This window comes from Salvelinus fontinalis, chromosome 4 (genome assembly GCF_029448725.1).
Source record: "Salvelinus fontinalis isolate EN_2023a chromosome 4, ASM2944872v1, whole genome shotgun sequence".
Classification (NCBI taxonomy): domain Eukaryota; kingdom Metazoa; phylum Chordata; class Actinopteri; order Salmoniformes; family Salmonidae; genus Salvelinus; species Salvelinus fontinalis.
The window spans coordinates 30,586,114-30,607,623 of NC_074668.1; the positions used below are offsets into that span (position 1 = coordinate 30,586,114).

The following is a 21,510-nucleotide window of genomic DNA, read 5'->3' on the forward strand; positions in this document are numbered from 1 at the left end:
TAAAGAAGGATTTTTAAGCCTTGAGACAACTGAGACATGGATTGTGTACTGTATGTGTGCCATTCAGAGGGTGGGGGGGGTGTGTGTGCAACAATATTAGGAAGGTGTTCCTAATGTTTGAAATACTCAGTGTACATGGGGACAGACTGTTAGTAATGTATAAATGTACAACGTACACATTAATAATAATAAGAGGAATTTCTGTCTTGAAAGCAAAAAGTTTATTCATGTTTGAAATTACACATAACTACCACAAGGAAGACTTTTCAGTCCAGGGTGTAGTCTGGTTAGAAAGAAACACTAAACATTTGTAATACATTAGAATCACTGCCACAAATCATTTGTCATGACTTTATCTGTTTCAGAATCACATACAATACAAAAAAGACAAAGAAAGTTTGAACCCTGTCAAACAGAGCTTGAAATGTACAGTTCAGAATACTGAAACCTCTATGCATTACAGTTTTTATAATGTTTTTTTTGTGTGAATTAGTAACAAGATGAGAAACATTCAAAATGTTCTTCAGTATTTACAACAGTTTTACTGTTTGGTGTTAATTTATGACCAACATTCTCTCAACCCTCCCTCAAAATCCACCAACGAACAATTTTGCACCTCTCCCTCTTATTTTTTTAATTGAATTTTTTCACTATTCTTAGTATTAATATTATTGTTAACATCATCAATGTTCTTGTTTTTGTGTTTTTTTACAGTTGCAACAAAGCAACTTTGTTTTCTTAAAAGATTAAAATATACATTAGATTACATGAACAAAAACAAAGAGCTAATTACAAGATATAATCAAAACAACTAAATAAAAATGTTAAATAAAAAGACAAAAACTATGGTCGTGATATTGTTTAGAGGTAGTAAGTGAGCACTCTAAGCTATAGAAATGTTGAAAATCTATTGGTTTCTATGATTTTGAATGAGGTAATAAAGCTGTGTATTGATTTCGTGGGATGTATAAATACTCTTAAGCTATATTATATACAACATATTTTGTGTGACTGGTATCTTGTCACATGCCAAAAGGAAGTGCTATAACTGGTTGGATTTAAGGTTAGACCCATGACTATTTCAACCCATAGCAAAAACAAAAACATATTTAAATATCACATGACTTTCATGCTTTTCTATGTTTGACAATCACTCCAGTCTTTTTATGCTTTTTTTGTTGATAACTGTCAAATATGTTGCAAGTTTGTAAAATACAGAGTTATCCCATTAGCATTGTCAATGAACTTCTTCTGTCAATTACTTCTAAAGCATTTCAAACTGGTGGTTGTAAAGCAAAACTAATATTGAAAGTAACTCTCCCAAGCTGCCATAGAGTTTACAATGGGAGCCTTATTTAGTTGCTGTACAACATTAGAGTCAAACATCACTCCTGGCATTCAGTGATAGAACCGCTACGTTGTTAGTCAATATACGGAAAGAGACCAAGAAACAAGGTAATTGATTGATCAACAAACCAAAAATTGTATAGGAAATATATACAGTACCAGTCAAAAGTTTGGACACAACACAACTGATTGGCTCAAACGCATTAAAAAGGAAATAAATTCCACTAATCAAGGTACACGTGTTAATTGAAATGCATTCCAGGTGACAACCTCATGAAGCTGGTTGAGAGAATACCAAGAGTGGGTAAAGCTGTCATCAAGGCAAAGGGTGGCTAATTTGAAGAATCTCAAATTTAAAATATATATTTGTGTAATGCTTTTTTGTTACTACATGATACCATGTGTTATTTCATAGTTGTCATGTCATTACTATTATTCTACAATGTAGAAAATAGTAAAAATGAAGAAAAACCCTGGAATGAGTGGGTGTGTCCAAACATTTGACTCGTACTGTATATATATATTGCATTTCAAAACCAAAACGTTTTAGAATATGAAAACACATAATGTCATACACTCAGCATTGGGAATAATTTCAGTTTGGGAAAAATCATTTCTTAAATCAATTGCCAATTGAAATGAATGTTGCACAATAAAGATCTGGGTCTTGTTTGATTTGTACAGTACGTGCTTACCCCTTCAAATGACAAACATAACTATAGCAATGGTGAATTATAATCATGAGACTGATGAAGTTTGAGTGACGACTTCACTGAACTACCAAGAAAACATCAGGTGTCCATATTGTAGAAAGTCATTGCGAGGGGAGTTGAGGACTCTGGTAGATGCAGCAGACAATTAGTTCTGAAAAAAAAGTTTTGTTTATCCTCTCTGGTTGGTCAGTCAGTGAAAGTTCAGGCTTTACAGCTTGGGGATCAGATGCATCGATAACAGAGATCAATTTGAGGTATCAGAGTGCACACTTCCAGGTCCTTCTGTTGGGGAGATTACAGCAGATGGAGTAGTTGTATCGTGCCATCCCCCATTAGCCTAGGAAGGAAGCAGAAGAGAAAGGATCACAATTAAATACTTAATAATATAATATCTCACTACAAATGAAGAAGTCCATGTTAACAACCTAATGCTTTTGTAAGGAGCCTCTATTTGTAATCAAGACCAGTTATTATTCCCCAAAAGACATTTTCATGTGAGGGAGAATAAGATATCTCTGTACAATAAAATTTATTTAGTAGAATACAGATAACCAAAACATAAGTTATAATAGTCATTCTCATTGTGTACACAGTATGTGTGTGTACGTATGCTCATTTACTAATTAATTAATACAAATAGGTGTCACCTTTAGGGCTGGGCGATAAGACTTAAAAATCATAGCTACATTTTTACACACTTGGGCGATTCACGATATACAGTGGGGAGAACAAGTATTTGATACACTGCCGATTTTGCAGGTTTTCCTACTTACAAAGCATGTAGAGGTCTGTAATTTTTTATCATAGCTACACTTCAACTGTGAGAGACGGAATCAAAAATCCAGAAAATCACATTGTATGATTTTTAAGTAATTAATTTGCATTTTATTGCATGACATAAGTATTTAATACATCAGAAAAGCAGAACTTAATATTTGGTACAGAAACCTTTGTTTGCAATTACAGAGATCATACGTTTCCTGTAGTTCTTGACCAGGTTTGCACACACTGCAGCAGGGATTTTGGCCCACTCCTCCATACAGACCTTCTCCAGATCCTTCAGGTTTCGGGGCTGTCGCTGGGCAATACGGACTTTCAGCTCCCTCCAAAGATTTTCTATTGGGTTCAGGTCTGGAGACTGGCTAGGCCACTCCAGGACCTTGATATGCTTCTTACGGAGCCACTCATTAGTTGCCCTGGCTGTGTTTTTTGGGTCGTTGTCATGCTGGAAGACCCAGCCATGACCCATCTTCAATGCTCTTACTGAGGGAAGGAGGTTGTAGGCCAAGATCTCGCGATACATGGCCCCATCCATCCTCCCCTCAATACGGTGCAGTCGTCCTGTCCCCTTTGCAGAAAAGCATCCCCAAAGAATGATGTTTCCACCGCCATGCTTCACGGTTGGGATGGTGTTCTTGGGGTTGTACTCATCCTTCTTCTTCCTCCAAACACGGCGAGTGGAGTTTAGACCAAAAAGCTCTATTTTTGTCTCATCAGACCACACTACCTTCTCCCATTCCTCCCCTGGATCATCCAGATGGTCATTGGCAAACGTCAGACGGGCCTGGACATGCGCTGGCTTGAGCAGGGGGACCTTGCATGCGCTGCAGGATTTTAATCAATGACGGCGTAGTGTGTTACTAATGGTTTTCTTTGAGACTGTGGTCCCAGCTCTCTTCAGGTCATTAACCAGGTCCTGCCGTGTAGTTCTGGGCTAATCCCTCACCTTCCTCATGATCATTGATGCCCCACGAGGTGAGATCTTGCATGGAGCCCCAGACTGAGGGTGATTGACCCTCATCTTGAACTTCTTCCATTTTCTAATAATTGCACAAACAGTTGTTGCCTTCTCACCAAGCTGCTTGCCTATTGTCCTGTAGCCCATCCCAGCCTTGTGCAGGTCTACAATTGTATCCCTGATGTCCTTACACAGCTCTCTGGTCTTGGCCATTGTGGAGAGGTTGGAGTCTGTTTGATTGAGTGTGTGGACAGGTGTCTTTTATACAGGTAACGAGTTCAAACAGGTGCAGTTAATACAGGTAATGAGTGGAGAACAGGAGGGCTTCTTAACCTGTTGAGGCTAGGGGGTGCTGTTGTCACTATTTATGTAAATCGTGTAATTTTTTTAACGGTTTCCTACTAAATTTTTGATCGTACAATATGCATATTATTACTATTATTGGATAGAAAACAGTCTATAGTTTCTATAGGCGTTGGAATTTTGTCTCTGAGTGGAACAGAACTCATTCTACAGCAATTTCCCTGACATGGAGTCAGATTTCAGAAATTTTGGCCACTGTTCTGGAGTCAGTTTTAAAGCCAATGTTATTCCTATGAGTATACGGACACTGCTTACGTCTTCCCCTGGATGCCTTTACGTGATGACGATTTGAATGGTGTCGATTGCCCAATCACAGCCACTATAAATCAAACAAACCTGTAGGTAGGAACTCTTTTCCAGCTGCGTCAGGCGCGCGGTGGCCACCGACCCGCACTTGTTCCAAGCATTAGTGTAGGGAGTAATATTTCTCCGGTCATGTTTCTACTCGTTATAGGAGTTAAAAACATCATAAGGTAGCTAATTTAAACCGTTTTATAGCAATTTATAACCGTTTAGTGCGATTTTGGGACATTTATTTCTGAGACACTGTGAAGCGCCGGGCAGGTTTTCAGTTCATGCCGAACGCAGTGGGCATTTCCACATGGCAAGAGGACAGCTTTCGACCAAAAGACGATTAGACCCAAGAAAGGATTCCTTGACCAAGATTCTGATGGAAGAACAGCTCAAAGTAGGAACAATTTATGATAAATCGTGTTTCTGTCGAAAAATTTTAATGGCTTAGGACGCCATCTTGTTTGACGTAGCTTCGCTTGGCGCAAACTGTATTGAAAAGTAAGGATAATTTAAAAAATGTAATTCCGCGATTGTATTAAGAATTAAATTGTCTATCAATCGCTGTCCACCCTGTATTTTTTAGTCAAGTTTATGAGTATTTATGTATAAGACTAGATCACTGTCTAATATGGTGCACGACATTGTCTGACCAGCTGAGCTACTTTTGTCATTGTCTAACCATGATTTTGGTGGCTAAATATGCACATTTTCGAACAAACTCTATATGGATTGTGTAATATGATGTTACAGGAGTGTCATCGGAAGAATTCTGAGAAGGTTAGTGAAAAAATTAATATATTTTGGCGATGTTTACGTTATCGCTCTCTTTGGCTAGAATCAATGCTCTGGTAACGTTTGCATATGTGGTATGCTAATATAACGATTTATTGTGTTTTCGCTGTAAGACACTTAGAAAATCTGAAATATTGTCTGTATTCACAGGATCTGTGTCTTTCGATTAGTGTATGCTGTGTATTTTTACGAAATGTTTGATGATTAGTAATTAGGTAAACACGTTGCTCTATGTAATTATTCTAGTCCATTTGTGACGGTGGGTGCAATTGTAAACTATGACATCTACCTGAAATATGCACATTTTTCTAACAAAACCTATCCTATACCATAAATATGTTATCAGACTGTCATCTGATGAGTTTTTTTCTTGGTTAGTGGCTATCAATATCTTAGTTTAGCCGAATTGGTGATAGCTACTGGTGTTGGTGGACAAAGAAAAGATGGTGGATTATGCTAATGTGTTTAGCTAATAGATTTACATCTTTACATATTGTGTCTTCCCTGTAAAACATTTTAAAAATTGGACATGTTGGCTGGATTCACAAGATCTGTGTCTTTCATTAGCTGTATTGGACTTTAATGTTTGAAAGTTAAATATTAAAAAAAAAAAAAAAAAATTAATTTCGCGGCTCTGCCTTTTCAGTGGGGGTGGGGGGGGGGGGGGGGTGCCGCTAGCGGCACCCCAGTCCTAGACAGGTTAAAGAAAAACTAACAGGTATGCGAGAGCCGGAATTCTTACTGGTTGGTAGGTGATCAAATACTTATGTCATGCAATAAAATGCTAATTAATTACTTAAAAATCACACAATGTGATTTTCTGGATTTTTGTTTTAGATTCCGTCTCTCACAGTTGAAGTGTACCTATGATAAAAATTACAGACCTCTACATGCTTTGTAAGTAGGAAAACCTGCAAAATCGACAGTGTATCAAATACTTGTTCTCCCCACTGTATATGGGCAATTTTCTAAATAAGCTCTGTTGTACAATTAAAGGTCAGTACACTAACATTTTAAACAGTCAGCAATAAACTAATGAATTCAGGGCTTGTGAAATTATACCTACAATAGGCTAAATATAAGCCTTGCAAAAACCAAAAGAGACAGTAATAATTGTATTATTTCATCAAAATAGTTTAACCTGGGATTTTCTTTTCAATAATCAGTGATCTGGCTTTCAAGTCTGTTTATGAAAATGCACTTGTATTACTCGTGTTACATATTTTTTAGTATAATTATTTTAAACATAGTTTGGAATTCCTCGTAAGCAAGCATTTCACGGTAAAGTCAACACCAGTTGTATTCGGTGCATGTGACATATACAATTTCATTTGATTTTGATTTGACTAACTTCTTGCAGCAGGCATGATAGAAAATGAACACAGGTCTCATAAACAATCTGTCAAGCACAAGCCTACATTTCAGTGAGTAGCCAGATAATCTTGATATGTAAAGTTGAGCAAAATTGTATCTATTTCCTAGCTAACAAGGTTGAACAGTTGAATTGTTATGAACACACCCTTCTGTCCATCTCCAACTGTTTAAACAGCATGCTAGCCTGTCCACTTTGTTCACATGTTGAAATCAACCTTATCTACCTTATTTCTCAGAATGAGAACGAGTTGCCAATTCTTTATATAATTGTGTTTTATGTTTATTGCATATCTATAAAACACAAATTAGACAGCTAGTATAACTGCTGATAGTGGGACAAACTGAGCATACATTTTCCACAATCATGTTAATTGATCCTCCTGTTTTAGTAGCGTCTGCTCTGCGCACAATTTGAGGAGTTGAGACACAAAAAGTGTATCGTTAGAAAGGTTAACTTCTCTATTACAGTAAAATGTATCAATGTGTTTCTGTGTCCATATGACTGATTCTGTTGGACCAAACCTCAAATGCAAATGGCGAGTTGAAACAGCTTGTCAGAGAGGAAGAAGTGCTCTCTCATCTTTGTTGTTGTGAGTGGCAGGGGGAGGGGCTTGGCATGTGTGTGTAAACAGAGAGGAAAAGGCGAAGCAAGAGGTTTCACTCTCACTAAAATCTGTCCAAAATAAGCCCAATGCGTTTCTATGTGCTTATTTTGGACCTAAGCTTGTCACCTGCCTTCCAGCCTTTGGCACAACAACTCCCATTGTTAGGGTGGAGACATGAGCGTCTCGTCATTAGATACAGATCTCAGATGTAAATGGGAAGGTGCACACAGCACAGAGGAGCAAAAGACACAAGACCAAAAATACATTATGAGAACAAGCGGACATAAACGTTCATAAAAATAATTTTAAAAAACGATTATTGCCATATATGTATTTGGAATATTGCGCAAAAAGATACATTAGAATTCATTGACTTAATTTGATATCTCCCATCCATAGTCTCCTTTGATATAGTATAACTGCCAAGCAAATGGGCATTCTCTGCGTTATATTAACACTAGCACTGAGACTCCTTGAAACAAATTGGCCTTATGTCTCAGCCAATGGGAGCGAACTCTGAAATCAATGTCCAATCAGATTTCAGCAGCTTGTCGCTACATATTCTTCTGTCAGTCAGGAAGAGGGAAGGCTGGGGCTGGGTGAGGTGGAAGTGACAGGGCAGGCCATTTCCAAGAGAACCAGTCTGAGCCAGCCTTACTTGGCTTGGCTCGCGGCGGGACTAGCCTTTGCTGGATCACCTCCGTCACATCAACAAAACAAAAGGTTAGCGTATGCTCATTTACCTAAGATGCACTTCATTATCAAAACAATTTGTCTGCATTACTGTAAACTGGGAGCTCTAGTACTCATGTGGCTCATTGGTGGAATTAGTATTTTGATGATTTAGATCGCCTGGAATAGGTCAATAAATAGCTATAGCTGGTCAGCTTTGTCACAATGTCGGTACTGCATTGAAATTAGAGTATTGCTGGATGAGAAGGCCTCCCCATCTCTTGAAATTAATTATCCAAAGCATGTTTTTTTGTTGCCTGGATATTTTTCCTCTTTTCACAGGTGCCCTTATTGGATGTGTTGACTTGTCATTAATGTTGGATTTCAGAGCATATTCTCATGTGGTGATTAAGTGAGCTCTGGCATAAACAGTGAAGGAAAGTGAGAAACCTTGTGGGAGAGTGTGAAACACTTCAGTTGAGCCTGCTAGAGGTTGACACTTCTTCTAAAGGCCTGCAGGCTAAAGGGTGCTCAACAAAACCAAAATGACAGCAAGCTCTTTCTGAGAACACTAATGGCGGCCTGTGTTATAGTTTAGCAAGAGAGTGCTTGCTTACATTGTAAACACCACAAAAAAACGGTGTGGTTATTTAATGTTCTTCCAAATACAGTTGAAGTTGGAAGTTTACATACACCTTAGCAAAATACATTTACACTCAGTTTTTCACAATTCCTGACATTTAATCCTAGTAAAAATGCCATGTCTTAGGTCAGTTAGGATCACCACTTCATTTTAAAAATGTGAAATGTCAGAATGATAGCAGAGAGAATGATTCATTTCAGCTTTTATTTCTTTCATCGCATTCCCAGTGGGTCAGAAGTTTATATACACTCAATTAGTATTTGGTAGCATTGCCTTGAAATAGTTTAAGTTGGTTCAAACGTTTCGGGTAGCCTTCCATAAGCTTCCCACAATAAGTTGGGTGAATTTTGTCCCATTCCTCCTGACAGAGCTGGTGTAACTGAGTCAGGTTTGTAGGCCTCCTTGCTCGCACAAGCTTTTTCAGTTCTGCCCACAAATATTCTATGGGATTGAAGTCAGGGCTTTGTGATGGCCACTCCAATACCTTGACTAGATTGTCCTTAAGCCATTTTGCAACAACTTTGGAAGTATGCATGGGGTCATTGTCCATTTGGAAGAACCATTTGCAACCAAGCTTTAACTTCCTGACTGATGTCTTGAGATGTTGCTTCAATATATCCACATAATTTTCCTCCCTCATGATGCCATCTATGTTGTGAAGTGCACCAGTCCCTCCTGCAGCAAAGCACCTCCACAACATGATGCTGCCACCCCCGTGCTTCACGGTTGGGATGGTGTTCTTCGGCTTGCAATCCTCCCCCTTTTTCCTCCAAACATAACGATGGTCATTATGGCCAAACAGTTCTATTTTTGTTTCATCAGACCCAAGGACATTTCTCCAAAAAGTACGATCTTTGTCCCCATGTGCAGTTGCAAACCATAGTCTGGCTTTTTTATGTCGGTGTTGTAGCAGTGGCTTCTTCCTTGCTGTCGATATAGGACTCGTTTTACTGTGGATATAGATACTTTTGTACCTGTTTCCTCCAGCATCTTCACAGGGTCCTTTGCTGTTGTTCTGGGATTTATTTGCACTTTTCGCACCAAATTATGTTCAACTCTAGGAGACAGAACGCGTCTCCTTCCTGAGCGGTATGACGGCTGCGTGGTCCCATGGTGTTTATACCTGCGTACTATTGTTTGAAAAGATGAACGTGGTACCATCAGGCGTTTGGAAATTGCTCCCAAGGATGAACCAGACTTGTGGAGGTGTACAATTTTCTTGACAATTTTCTTGACTGACTTGTGGAGGTCTTGACTGATTTCTTTTGATTTTCCCATGATGTCAAGCAAAGAGGCACTGAGTTTGAAGGTAGGCCTTGAAATACATCCACAGGTACACCACTGCATGTATCCAACTTTTATACAATGAATTGGGACTGGAGTGATTGTCAAGTTTGAAGAAAAAAATAATAATCGAAACTGTTGACCAAGGTTCATAATGTCGAAAGTATTCAGTTTATCTCGTTGTATTACTGAAAATGTATAACTTTTATATGATTATTTTAGACTGTACATATAAGCTCATGATATTCAAATGCCTCTCAATAACAATAGCTGTCATGATGGGAAGCTGAAGATAACTGAGCCTTCACTATCCCAACCATGGCAACATAAAGACAACAAATGGTAATTGTTTCTCTCTGATATTGCTAAGGGAAATATGTCAGTAGCCATTTCTCATCCTCCCTCTGCTGCTCTCTTTTCTTGCTCTCTCTCATCAAATAAATGAATCTTTACTCTGATGGCTTCAGATTATGCACTGTATTACAAAAAAGCCCCATATCAGGCCTCATCAAGGAAGATGGAAGTCACGTCTGTAAAAGGCTGCAGGCGATCTCACTTTCATATTTTATCATGATGATAAGGATATGGCGACGTCTCTGAAGCATTTAAAAAAAGCTAAATCAAACATAGATACGCAACTAAAAGCCTACTCATTTAATTTTGGTTTCAGTCACATAAGGTATTACAAGATGTTTATAAAAGCAAAAACAGGGGGATTTAATTACACCTGCACTATGATCTATGTGTGCTTTATTAAACTATGCATTTATCCTCCTGCAAAGAAAATGTACCAACATACCTACAATCTCTAATCTCCTATGTCACATGTTCTCTTCATCCTTTAAGAAGCTCAATCATTTGATATGGCAGTGCTGAATGGAGTTTCTCACTTCCCTGGCTCACTGAGCTCAGATTAGCCATCTATTCTTACTATGTTCCTGACAGCCTAGATTTCAATAAAACCTGTTCTAGTAACATTCAAAACTTTGTTCTGAGAAAAGGAAATGTATAACGGGTCAAGAAAGAAAATAAATGAGTGCAATTAATTTGCCTAAGCTTTCACTTTTATCACAGTGGGAAGCAAGGCAAGATGAACTGTATCCGAGCTTACTACTAACATACTGTGACTAATGTTTGCAATAGAATGGATCCAGGTTGGACAAGGTCTGCTCAAGGTATAACCACTGTCTCCAGAATGGTACCTACAAAGAGGAAGCAGTGACACTTACATTCAAGCCGTGTGGACTGTACATAGTGTTCCCCCCTAGAGCTTCACTGTATCCTGCCGTCTGACTGATAACATGGCGCAGGGTATCCACCTGATGGGAGAGAGGGTGGGCATGGCTGTCAACTCACTATGGCATGGAGTTTTACATTAACACACATGCTCAATGCCATGTTTCAAAACATACAAAACTTACTCTATGTGGGAAGGGACTATGAGACACAGACAACATGTTAACCAGACTAATCTCTCCATGATGTTATGATTGGTGTGTCCACTTTATGAAACCATGGCAGCTGGAAGATGGGTTGGTGGTGCTGTTGTTGGGAGGGGGGGCACCCTCAGCACCCCTACTTCCTGCGACTATGTCCAAAACCATTAATCTCTAGTTCTAATGGGTGCATCTGACATGTTTATGGATATGTTTCTCTTTGCCAGAAGATACTGACCCTACGGTTACAATTGTTTACACTGAGCTGCATTGGGTTCGGAACACAATCATGATTACATTAAGACACCATGGAGCCGGCGCAAGATACTGGTCGGATAACGTACCTCAATGCAGGGATGGGATATGCCACTGTACTCCAAATTTAACCTTTATCCACACTGATACACCGACAAGAATGAAATACTTCTAATTTTAAGGGAAAACTGCCCTTTTCATTCTCAATGTTGGCTAGCATTAGCCACCGCAGGCATTTTGGATTGGCAGTGCCAGCCAATCAGCTCGTTTGTTGTTCAACGTCACATGCCATTCAATAATGGCTGATGTGGCTAATGCTAGCTAGCATGAGAACAAAAAGGGCAGGTTTCCGGGGAAACTGGTAGTATTCCAATCTTCTATATGGGGCAGTGTGGATAAAGGTAACATTTTTAGTACAGTGGAATATCCCATCCCTGCATTGAGGTACGTTTTCCAACTCATATCTCACGACGGCTCCATGGTGTCTTAATGTAACCATGATTGCGTTCCGACCCCAGTGCAGTTCAGTGTAAACAAGTGTAACGGTAGGGTCAGTATCTTCTGGCAATGTTTCTCTATGTCTGTCTCTGAACCTGAAGAAATAACATAATGGATGACAACAACAACAAAATGCAACACAACCAAAATGAGACAAAGACAGGAAAGAATACAAGACAGGACTGTAGGGAGAATACAATACCATAAAACCCAACACCAACCCAAGAGCTCAAGTCAAAGCCAAATGCATTCACAAAATGGGAATCTTCAATCGAGTCAGTTACAGAGATTAAATAAATACATTTTCTGGAGTCTTTTAGAAATAATTGTTGATAGCAATGGGGTGAGATATTTTTAGGTAGGCCAGAATATTCCATCCAAAGCGAATTACAGTCAGTAAACACTTTCAATGTTCTCAAAATAGACAATGGAGCCCACTTTGTCACTTTTACAGTAGAGACTATGACACTGTGGGAATCTGAGCTGGCCCAATGTGGGAAGCATGTCTTAGTTACTGTACTTCAAGACTGCACTGTGGATGGCTCAGCACACAGGCAAAACTGGGACGGCTCTGTGCATTTGCACATAAGACCTGTCCCTGTTTGTGGCTCCTACCTGTGACTGCACATTGGCTCCGACTTGTGCCCCTTGGTAAGAATCCCCATTCAGAGACTGCATGCTCAAGAACATGTCCCCAGAGTTTGGGAGGTTAAAAGAACCTGAAGAACCTGGAAAGGGAAGATGTAAGTAGCTGAATAACTATATAGAGGGCTACGAGGAAAGAGTACATACTAACTAAACACACACAAGCACACAGAGAGACACAAACACACTCTACTGTACATACACAACACCCACTACTACACTCAGTTACTAGATTCCCAAAAAGCAAGCAACTACAAAAGGAAGGGAAGCAAGGAAACACATGATAAAGGAGAGGATAGTGGTCATGTCATAATTCTGAGGAGGGTATTCAGATTGTCCACAAAAAAGGAGGCAAAACAAATTTAATAAAAATCACATGAAACAAACAGTGATCCAACATGTGGCTGATCGCTTTAAGCTCCCAATTTGTTCCACATCCCTAACTCCCTATCTACTGTTAGTGGGGAAATATCATATACCAATAACAAGGACAATAAGAAGCTTATGAAAAGAGCAGTACCAGTAAACATGTTGGTTAAAAGAGTGTTTTTGCTCTCTGCAGAGTCCAGCTGAAATTCTTCATCTTTCATCTGGAATCCTGGGTGCAAGAAAAAGGGGACCACTTCAAATAGCTATCGCTTACCAGATCACATCCCCTTGTCAGGTCAGCCAAGTCCAAAATCACAGTCATTCTCCTGTACTATACATTGTGTTGGATGTCTTTGTACTGGCATTTGTGAGTCCCATTATTCATTAACAATTGTGTGCATTGCTGTTGTTATTTCACATTGGTGTAACCTATACAGTCTACTCTAACTGCTCCCAGCTATTATTTTCAATCTCTCTTAGAATAAAATGCACTACCATACAGTGGAGCTACAGTTTGACAAATTAGAGGGGGGGCTGAGGAAAAGTCAAGGGAAAACAAAACCTCAGTGACATCATTTTGAATTGTTATTTTTGTCAGATATACATCGGTTCTCGGTTCACAAACCAAGAATGCACTCTTTATGCATGAGTTTGCTTGTCTTATTTGGCATCGACTGTATCAAAGACAGGAGACTCTGTGATCCCAAGGCTGGGAGCAGTGCCTGTCACTCCTGCCTGTGTGAATGGTGCGTGAGTGGGGGTTAAGCATGGGGGGCTGGGGGCTGAGGGCTGGGGGTGGATGGCAGAGTTAGGGCCTGCACAGGGGTGCCTACCGGAGTTGGGTGTGGTAGGGGAGTTGGTCTGGCTGTTCTGCACTGCGGCGGCCACTGCATGCGCTGCTGTTACTGCAGTCTTAGCAGCGTACAGGTTAGCTTCTTCCTGGAACTTGCCTATGTTCTTCTTGTACCGGATTCTCTTGTTGCCGAACCAGTTGGATACCTGGGGGAGAGAGCAGAGGGAGAGCCGAGGTGTCAGACGTCAAGCAGCCAAGGCACTGTGCACTGAGCAGTGTGATTGTTTCAAGATGTCACGTTTGGGTCCATCAAGTACTCAATTCCCAGCCCCTGCAGTAATGTCCACTGGGTATGCAGGCTAATTAAGCAATAATCAGGAATCACTTGTGCGTTATCATAGAAAGGAGCATGACATGCTCTCTGTTTGTCTCTTGACAAAACCAACACACAAGGGGCTGCTTCTCTCCCACAACACACACTGAACATTTCTCAGATTGTATTACATTGCCAGGCCTAAGGAAATAAGTTCTGACATTTTATGTGTAGACTTGTTTGCTATTGCACTGGTGGTAGAACTTGCTTAACAGATACACAGATGAATATTAATGAAGATGATTTCTTAGTCCACCAGTGCAGAGCATCAAACCCATGTCTGGCCACTGCACATTCAGTCAGCCAGGCTGCACAATACAGGACGCAGGCATTGTGGTGCTATGGTGAGGTCAACGAGTAACAGTGAGGCCTACAACACAACGTTCATGAGGAACTTTTGTGTCCATATGAAATACAATCTCAGGGCAAAATGTTTGCTGTGTCTCTATTAATAACAACTCTATCATCACAGTTTAGCTATCACTTTAACAATAATAAATGCTAGCATTAAAAATTGTAAAAATTGTAGCTTCTGTAATTAAAAAGTGCAGTTTCTATATTTCTACTTCTAAATGCTTATATTTGTATTATATCATTATAACTAATACTACAGTATTACAGCACAGTGACAGAAATAAATCCTTCCAACCTCATGGTAGAAAGAAAGAAAGAAAGAAAGAAAGAGAGAAAGAAAAAAGGAAAATAAATAAATAAATGTTCCAGGTTGTGAGGGTTGGCTCTGCAATAAGAGTGGAATAATAAAGAGATTAGGGTTGTGTTTTAATAGGCCTATAAATGAAAGTGGCCTGTCGCCGTGCTATGGCTCCCCTCAGCTCCTGCAGCATTCTGCCGGACCAGCCAAAGAGCAGCTGCCCCTAATGAAGCTTTATTTCATTTCCACCCCTGCGCTTACATTTTAATATCTCCAGCAACCCGCCAATGCTGCAGCATGCGCAAACCAACTGGATTTGCATGACATCAGATCGTTTCTATCCTGCATGTCTCTGTGCTTCTAAATCTTTAATATCTAGGCAATTAAAATGAATGACCATTCAGGCGAAGCCACTGTTGGCAGGGTTTCCTTGACATCAATTGTTTAATGTGTTTACCTAGAGGTTAAACTAACAAGCAATGTTTAATTGGAAGCAATGAAAGCCCTAGCCATCATCCTTTTTACTTAACCTGCTTACAGTGGATGTTAAGGGCAGTGAGGATGCAGGCAGTCTCAACCTTTGAGCCATAACACCAACATATATATATATATTCACAGTAATATCTCAATAATGATACCACTCAGAGAGGTTTTTATGCACTTTTATGCATTTATTTATATATTGGTTTTTATTTATATATATATATACTACTGTATATATTTAACAGGAAATAAAAACACATTACCATGCTTTGAGAAATCACTTTAAGACAAATACAATGGCATTGTTATATTTCAGAAAATGCAGTACTATAATGCCTTTAATATCAGTAATGATTCTGCGGTACAGTACTTGGGCTAACATTTAAGAGAGCTAAAACAAAGCATAGGTAAAAAGAAGCCTCCAGACAGCTCTCTAAAGCCTCTGGCCTGTTTCATCTAATAGTAACGGCTGAGCTGAGCTGAGCTGCCTGTCTGTCTGTCTATGTGTGTGTGTGTGTGTGCTGCTGGGTAATGGCTGTAGCTACCTTTAATCGATTCTTTATGAAATCACATGGAGGACCGAGGCCGTACCTGTCTGCTTCAATGGCATCTATGGGCCTCACAGCGCATCATAAAGAAGTCACTTATCAGCAGCGCTGTTTTAACACAAGGGCCACAACATAATGAAAACTACCTAGCCCACCACAGCCAGACACTTTTATGAATCCCATCTACATGGCATTATAGTGCATAATAAACACAATGATAATGACAATGAGCTTGGATTAGCAATATATGAGAGGCCTTTGAAAAATGGTTATAATGGTAATCACCATGGTGACTATCGCTGGTTTTGGTTTTGCTATAGTTCTACTGGGGTTATAGTTCTACTGGGGTTATAGTTCTACTGGGGCTATAGTTCTACTGGGGTTATAGTTATACTGGGGCTATAGTTCTACTGGGGTTATAGTTCTACTGGGGTTATAGTTCTACAGGGGTTATAGTTCTACTGGGGTTATAGTTCTACTGGGGCTATAGTTCTACTGGGGTTATAGTTCTACTGGGGTTATAGTTCTACTGGGGTTATAGTTCTACTGGGGTTATAGTTCTACTGGGGCTATAGTTCTACTGGGGTTATAGTTCTACTGGGGTTATAGTTCTACTTGGGTTATAGTTCTACTGGGGGTATAGTTCTACAGGGGTTATAGCTCTACAGGGGTTATAGTTCTGCTGGGGCTATAGTTCTGCTGGGGCTGTAGTTCTACTGGGGCTATAGTTCTACTGGGGTTATAGTTCTACTGGGGCTATAGTTCTACTGGGGCTGTAGTTCTACTGGGGCTATAGTTCTACTGGGGCTGTAGTTCTACTGGGGCTGTAGTTCTACTGGGGCTGTAGTTCTACTGGGGTTATAGTTCTACTGGGGCTGTAGTTCTACTGGGGCTGTAGTTCTACTGGGGCTATAGTTCTACTGGGGCTGTAGTTCTACTGGGGCTATAGTTCTACTGGGGCTGTAGTTCTACTGGGGCTATAGTTCTACTGGGGTTATAGTTCTACTGGGGTTATAGTTCTACTGGGGCTATAGTTCTACTGGGGCTATAGTTCCACTGGGGCTATAGTTCTACTGGGGTTATAGTTATATTGGGGCTATAGTTCTACTGGGGTTATAGTTCTACTGGGGTTATAGTTCTACAGGGGTTATAGTTCTACTGGGGTTGTAGTTCTACTGGGGCTATAGTTCTACTGGGGTTATAGTTCTACTGGGGTTATAGTTCTACTGGGGTTATAGTTCTACTGGGGTTATAGTTCTACTGGGGCTATAGTTCTACTGGGGTTATAGTTCTACTGGGGTTATAGTTCTACTTGGGTTATAGTTCTACTGGGGGTATAGTTCTACAGGGGTTATAGCTCTACAGGGGTTATAGTTCTGCTGGGGCTATAGTTCTGCTGGGGCTGTAGTTCTACTGGGGCTATAGTTCTACTGGGGTTATAGTTCTACTGGGGCTATAGTTCTACTGGGGCTGTAGTTCTACTGGGGCTATAGTTCTACTGGGGCTGTAGTTCTACTGGGGCTGTAGTTCTACTGGGGTTATAGTTCTACTGGGGCTGTAGTTCTACTGGGGCTGTAGTTCTACTGGGGCTATAGTTCTACTGGGGCTGTAGTTCTACTGGGGCTATAGTTCTACTGGGGCTGTAGTTCTACTGGGGCTATAGTTCTACTGGGGTTATAGTTCTACTGGGGTTATAGTTCTACTGGGGCTATAGTTCTACTGGGGCTATAGTTCCACTGGGGCTATAGTTCTACTGGGACTATAGTTCTACTGGAAACAGTAGTTCTCAAATATATTTGCTTCTGATTATTGATAGAAATAATGAACTCGCCAGTATTCAACATTGTGTTACATGAATGCTTGAAATAGAAAAGTATTACAATCAATTCAAAAACAGAATTGCTTTTGACAGATCATGGGGAAATTCTATTGAATATATCAGTTTGTGAAGACCTGGTCAGTGTTATTCTATTATTCAGGACAAGTTGTTATGACTGTGTTTAACCACTGTACGGTGTTGTTAGATTGCACTGCCTCAGCAGTGTTAGCATCCTCTACCCTGGGTATTAAGGGGCCACTTCCCCTGGTCACACACATTTTTCTCCTGCCCACTCAACTCTGGCTTTGGTGATTCACAGTTGAGCTAAACATTGTGTAAATGCAGGCACCGTAAGGTAGGGACCACAACCCAATCCACAGAACTAATTCCCCTTTATCTTGTGGCAGACTGTGCATTCAATTGACTTCCCTGTGTAGTGGGAGCCAAGTTGAAAGACTGAATTACCTGACCTCAGCAGCTGCATCAAAAGGAGCGATTGTATAATGGTCATACAGACTCCTTGCAAGAACACGACACCGGGTTTGTTCTCAGTGACCCACTAGAGGGGGCATGTAACAGTAGTTAATAATTCACTAACATTTCTACCCCACTCCGGGTCAATACACTGCTCTTGTCATTGAAAGGGAATAGATGATCTTTCCAAGATCTCAATACCACTGGATTTATAAGGTCTTCTTCGGGAGACTCTTTAACGAAACCTAAAACATGGGTCTTAATTATACAGACAAAGGTGGTTTCAGTGGCCATCCTGCTGCTAATATTATAAATAATAGAACAGAGAACATGAATACTTAACACCTTAACCCAAGGCATCCCTCGCCTAAATATATAATGACCTGAAATATTGATAAGTGTGAAAACTGTGAGCTCTGAAATGGGTAAACACAGATTGTGGTGCTGAATCGGCCCTGTGTTCTGAGCTCTCTCTCTTTTGTCCGTTTAGAGGGCTGCCTGTCCCTGTCTGTGCCCTGGGAGCAGAGTGCCCCCTCACAGCAGCACTGCCTGGAGATTATATCAATTATGGCCCCTGACACATCCATAAACACTGACAGAAACCACTGCCGTCCAATCCCACACCTTTATATTCACACATGCATACTGACAGAGTGAAATAATACAGTAAGACTGACTCCTGAATGTAGAGGGCCATTGCTTCATGAAGTGAGATAATATCTTGAACAACAGAATTACAGATGTAGGATCTTAACTTTAACACTCTTTTGGTGCTGAGGATTTTCCTGCATAGCAGTTAATGCAAACTTGTATTCAAGTTTGTATTCAAGGTTTAAAAATGCTTCTAAAGTTTGTAATATCCACTTTAAAATGTCCGACTTGATTTTCCCTAAGGAAAGATTTATCAACCACTACAAAAAATGTCCATGAATTATAATACAAATAATAATTCACATTTCCTGTTGATGCAGGATTATTTTCCTGCTGTAGCAAACTGGCTCAAATTATACTGAACAAAAATACAAACGGAACACGTACTGTCAAGATGCATCTGTATAATGATCACTCTGTTTAATCAGCTTCTTGATATGCTACACCTGTCAGGTGGATGGATTATCTTGACAAAGTAGAAAGGCTCACTAACAGGGATGTAAACACATTTGAGCACAACATTTTTGAGCAATAACCTTTTTGTGAGTATGGAACATTTCTGGGATCTATTATTTCAGCTCATGAAACATGGGACCAACACTTTACATGTTGCATTTATAGTTTTGTTCAGTATATGTTCATGCAATGAAACACACACTCAGTTCCCTCTAGTCAGAGAACAATATTGGCATTGTGTAATGTCCACCTAAACCTACTTAGTCAATCCATATTTCAAAGCAATAGATTCCACCTAGACATCTCTGATAACCATCAGACTGATATCTAATGCTTATTGAGTCACATATTTATACTACAGTCACTGTAGTGTATATGAAATAAAGTTTTATAATGAAGTATACAAAGGTACTGTAATACTGTACATAATGCCTTCCTTAATGAACAAACCTCACCATTGAGTTTGAGAGTATCTGGAAATACCCAAACATGCCATTACTGCCCATTCTCTGGAGTAACTCTTCTGACTTCACCAGGCTCTCCTATGCTTGGGTAAGACATCAAACCCAGAGAGGACTTGACATAGTCTAACTCACAAAGACTGAGCCAAAGCACTACAAAGTAGTCAATAGGAGTGGCTGCAGTGGACTAGGCTTGTCAAGGAGAACCCTGCTAATGGGGCTTGAGATGAGTTCAAGTGAATTCTTAAAAGGCCTCTTATTTCTGGACTGATTTGTCCTCCTGGGAACTCCTACAGTGCCCTGTTAAGTCAAGCACTCAGAACAGAGAATTGTTCCACTTGTGAGGGTCAATGCCCACTACTTCAACAAACATGAACCACACTGGCAGAAAGCAGAACATTAGACATACACTGCATGTTCTAAAACCAAGAAGGACATAACTAGCAGACAATCTACAACTAACAAAAATGCATACTGTGTAGAAAACAAATGATTTGTGTTATAGAAATAACAAAAAAAAATTCAATGATGTGACATGAGACATCAAAACCAACATATAATGTGGTGGTATGGTTGTTGTCTTTAAATGGTATTTAGCAATCATAATTAATGATCAAAAGTGCACTGAAAATACAGTGAAAATGTTGTATGATACCTAGTCTTGGCGTATGATTTGCTCACCCAATATTGTGTGATATTCAACAGCAAAATAACACACATTCTATGTATCACAGTGGAACTTGCTTGGTGCCAAACTTACAGTAAAGCTGTAAGCATGGTACGCCTACATTAAAATAGCATCAGACTGATTTTGAATGCCAGGATATCAGTCCATTTGTGTGAGGAAGGGGGATCTGTGTGCAGTGGTAGACTGTGAAGGTGCACATACAGAAACCAAGAAAATATACAAAAGAATGAAAACAACAACAGTGGATCAGGAGAAGTCATGACATACCTGTGATACTGTGATGGTGCTTCCCACCCCCTGAAGGCAAAAAAGAATGGGCTTTTACAGTATCTGACTCTGCATGACTACACTCAATATACCCCTCCACACCCCCTCCCCACAGACAAGAGAGAACATTGCAAATCAGTGTTTATTGTATAGGTAATTCTCAAGTTGGAACAACCATGGATTAACATCTGAACTAGAATACACAAAACTAAACGATCCAACTTCTAACAATAGTAGCAGAACAGAGTGAAGGAGGATAACAACGCTGACTTGGTTTGGGTGTGGGGGTTGGGTGTGAGAGATTATATTGCCTTCAGGTTAACCCATCTATTAGATAAAAGGTAAAGTGGGAAAGTCACATAAATTGTTTGTAAAAACAAAATGTTTATTGGGTGAAGCAGTGTCGTCTGCATGTAAAAGCCTAAGCCTGAGCACTGTGACTTCACATGTACCTTAAACATCATATGGATTAACTGGATAACTTATACAGGTTGACATCCAGCCACCTGGACTGATCGAGCAGACAGAGACAATGACAAAGTAAATGGCAGGAGACCCAGAGTGGACATCTATGGAGGACTAACAGGCCCAGAGAGGACATATATAGAGGACTAACAGGCCCAGAGTGGACATATATGGAGGGCTTACCCACTGTAGGCCTCTGATTGCTGCCAATATTAGGACACTGACCTCCCCTCCCCGTGGCCACTGCTGTGATAGGCTGAACCTGCCCTAGCTGAGGTGTCATTAGGCTCAATGTCAAGGTAAGATAAGGACATTGTTCTCTGACAGTGTGGCCTAGCCGTCCTTCCAGAAT

The 21,510-nt window shown here is 40.1% G+C and overlaps 1 protein-coding gene across 9 annotated transcripts in view; it reads right to left on the minus strand.

The window, feature by feature from the left end:
• Positions 1 to 206: 206 nt before the first annotated feature.
• LOC129853503 (pre-B-cell leukemia transcription factor 3) overlaps positions 207 to 21,510 on the minus strand; it is a 93,809-nt gene continuing 72,505 nt past the window's right edge. Inside the window, exons 6-11 of one of the 9 annotated variants that reach the window (XM_055919618.1) lie at positions 20,694 to 20,723; positions 13,979 to 14,027; positions 13,180 to 13,257; positions 12,630 to 12,742; positions 11,055 to 11,144; positions 207 to 2,397 (exon numbers count right to left, since the gene is read on the minus strand). In XM_055919618.1, coding sequence (XP_055775593.1) covers positions 2,305 to 2,397; positions 11,055 to 11,144; positions 12,630 to 12,742; positions 13,180 to 13,257; positions 13,979 to 14,027; positions 20,694 to 20,723 — 453 coding nt within the window. In that variant the 3' untranslated portion in view covers positions 207 to 2,304. Of the gene's footprint in view, positions 2,398 to 11,054; positions 11,145 to 12,629; positions 12,743 to 13,179; positions 13,258 to 13,861; positions 14,028 to 20,693; positions 20,724 to 21,510 lie in introns of all 9 variants that reach the window. The other 8 variants (XM_055919616.1, XM_055919619.1, XM_055919617.1 and 5 more) reach the window with 8 other exon arrangements.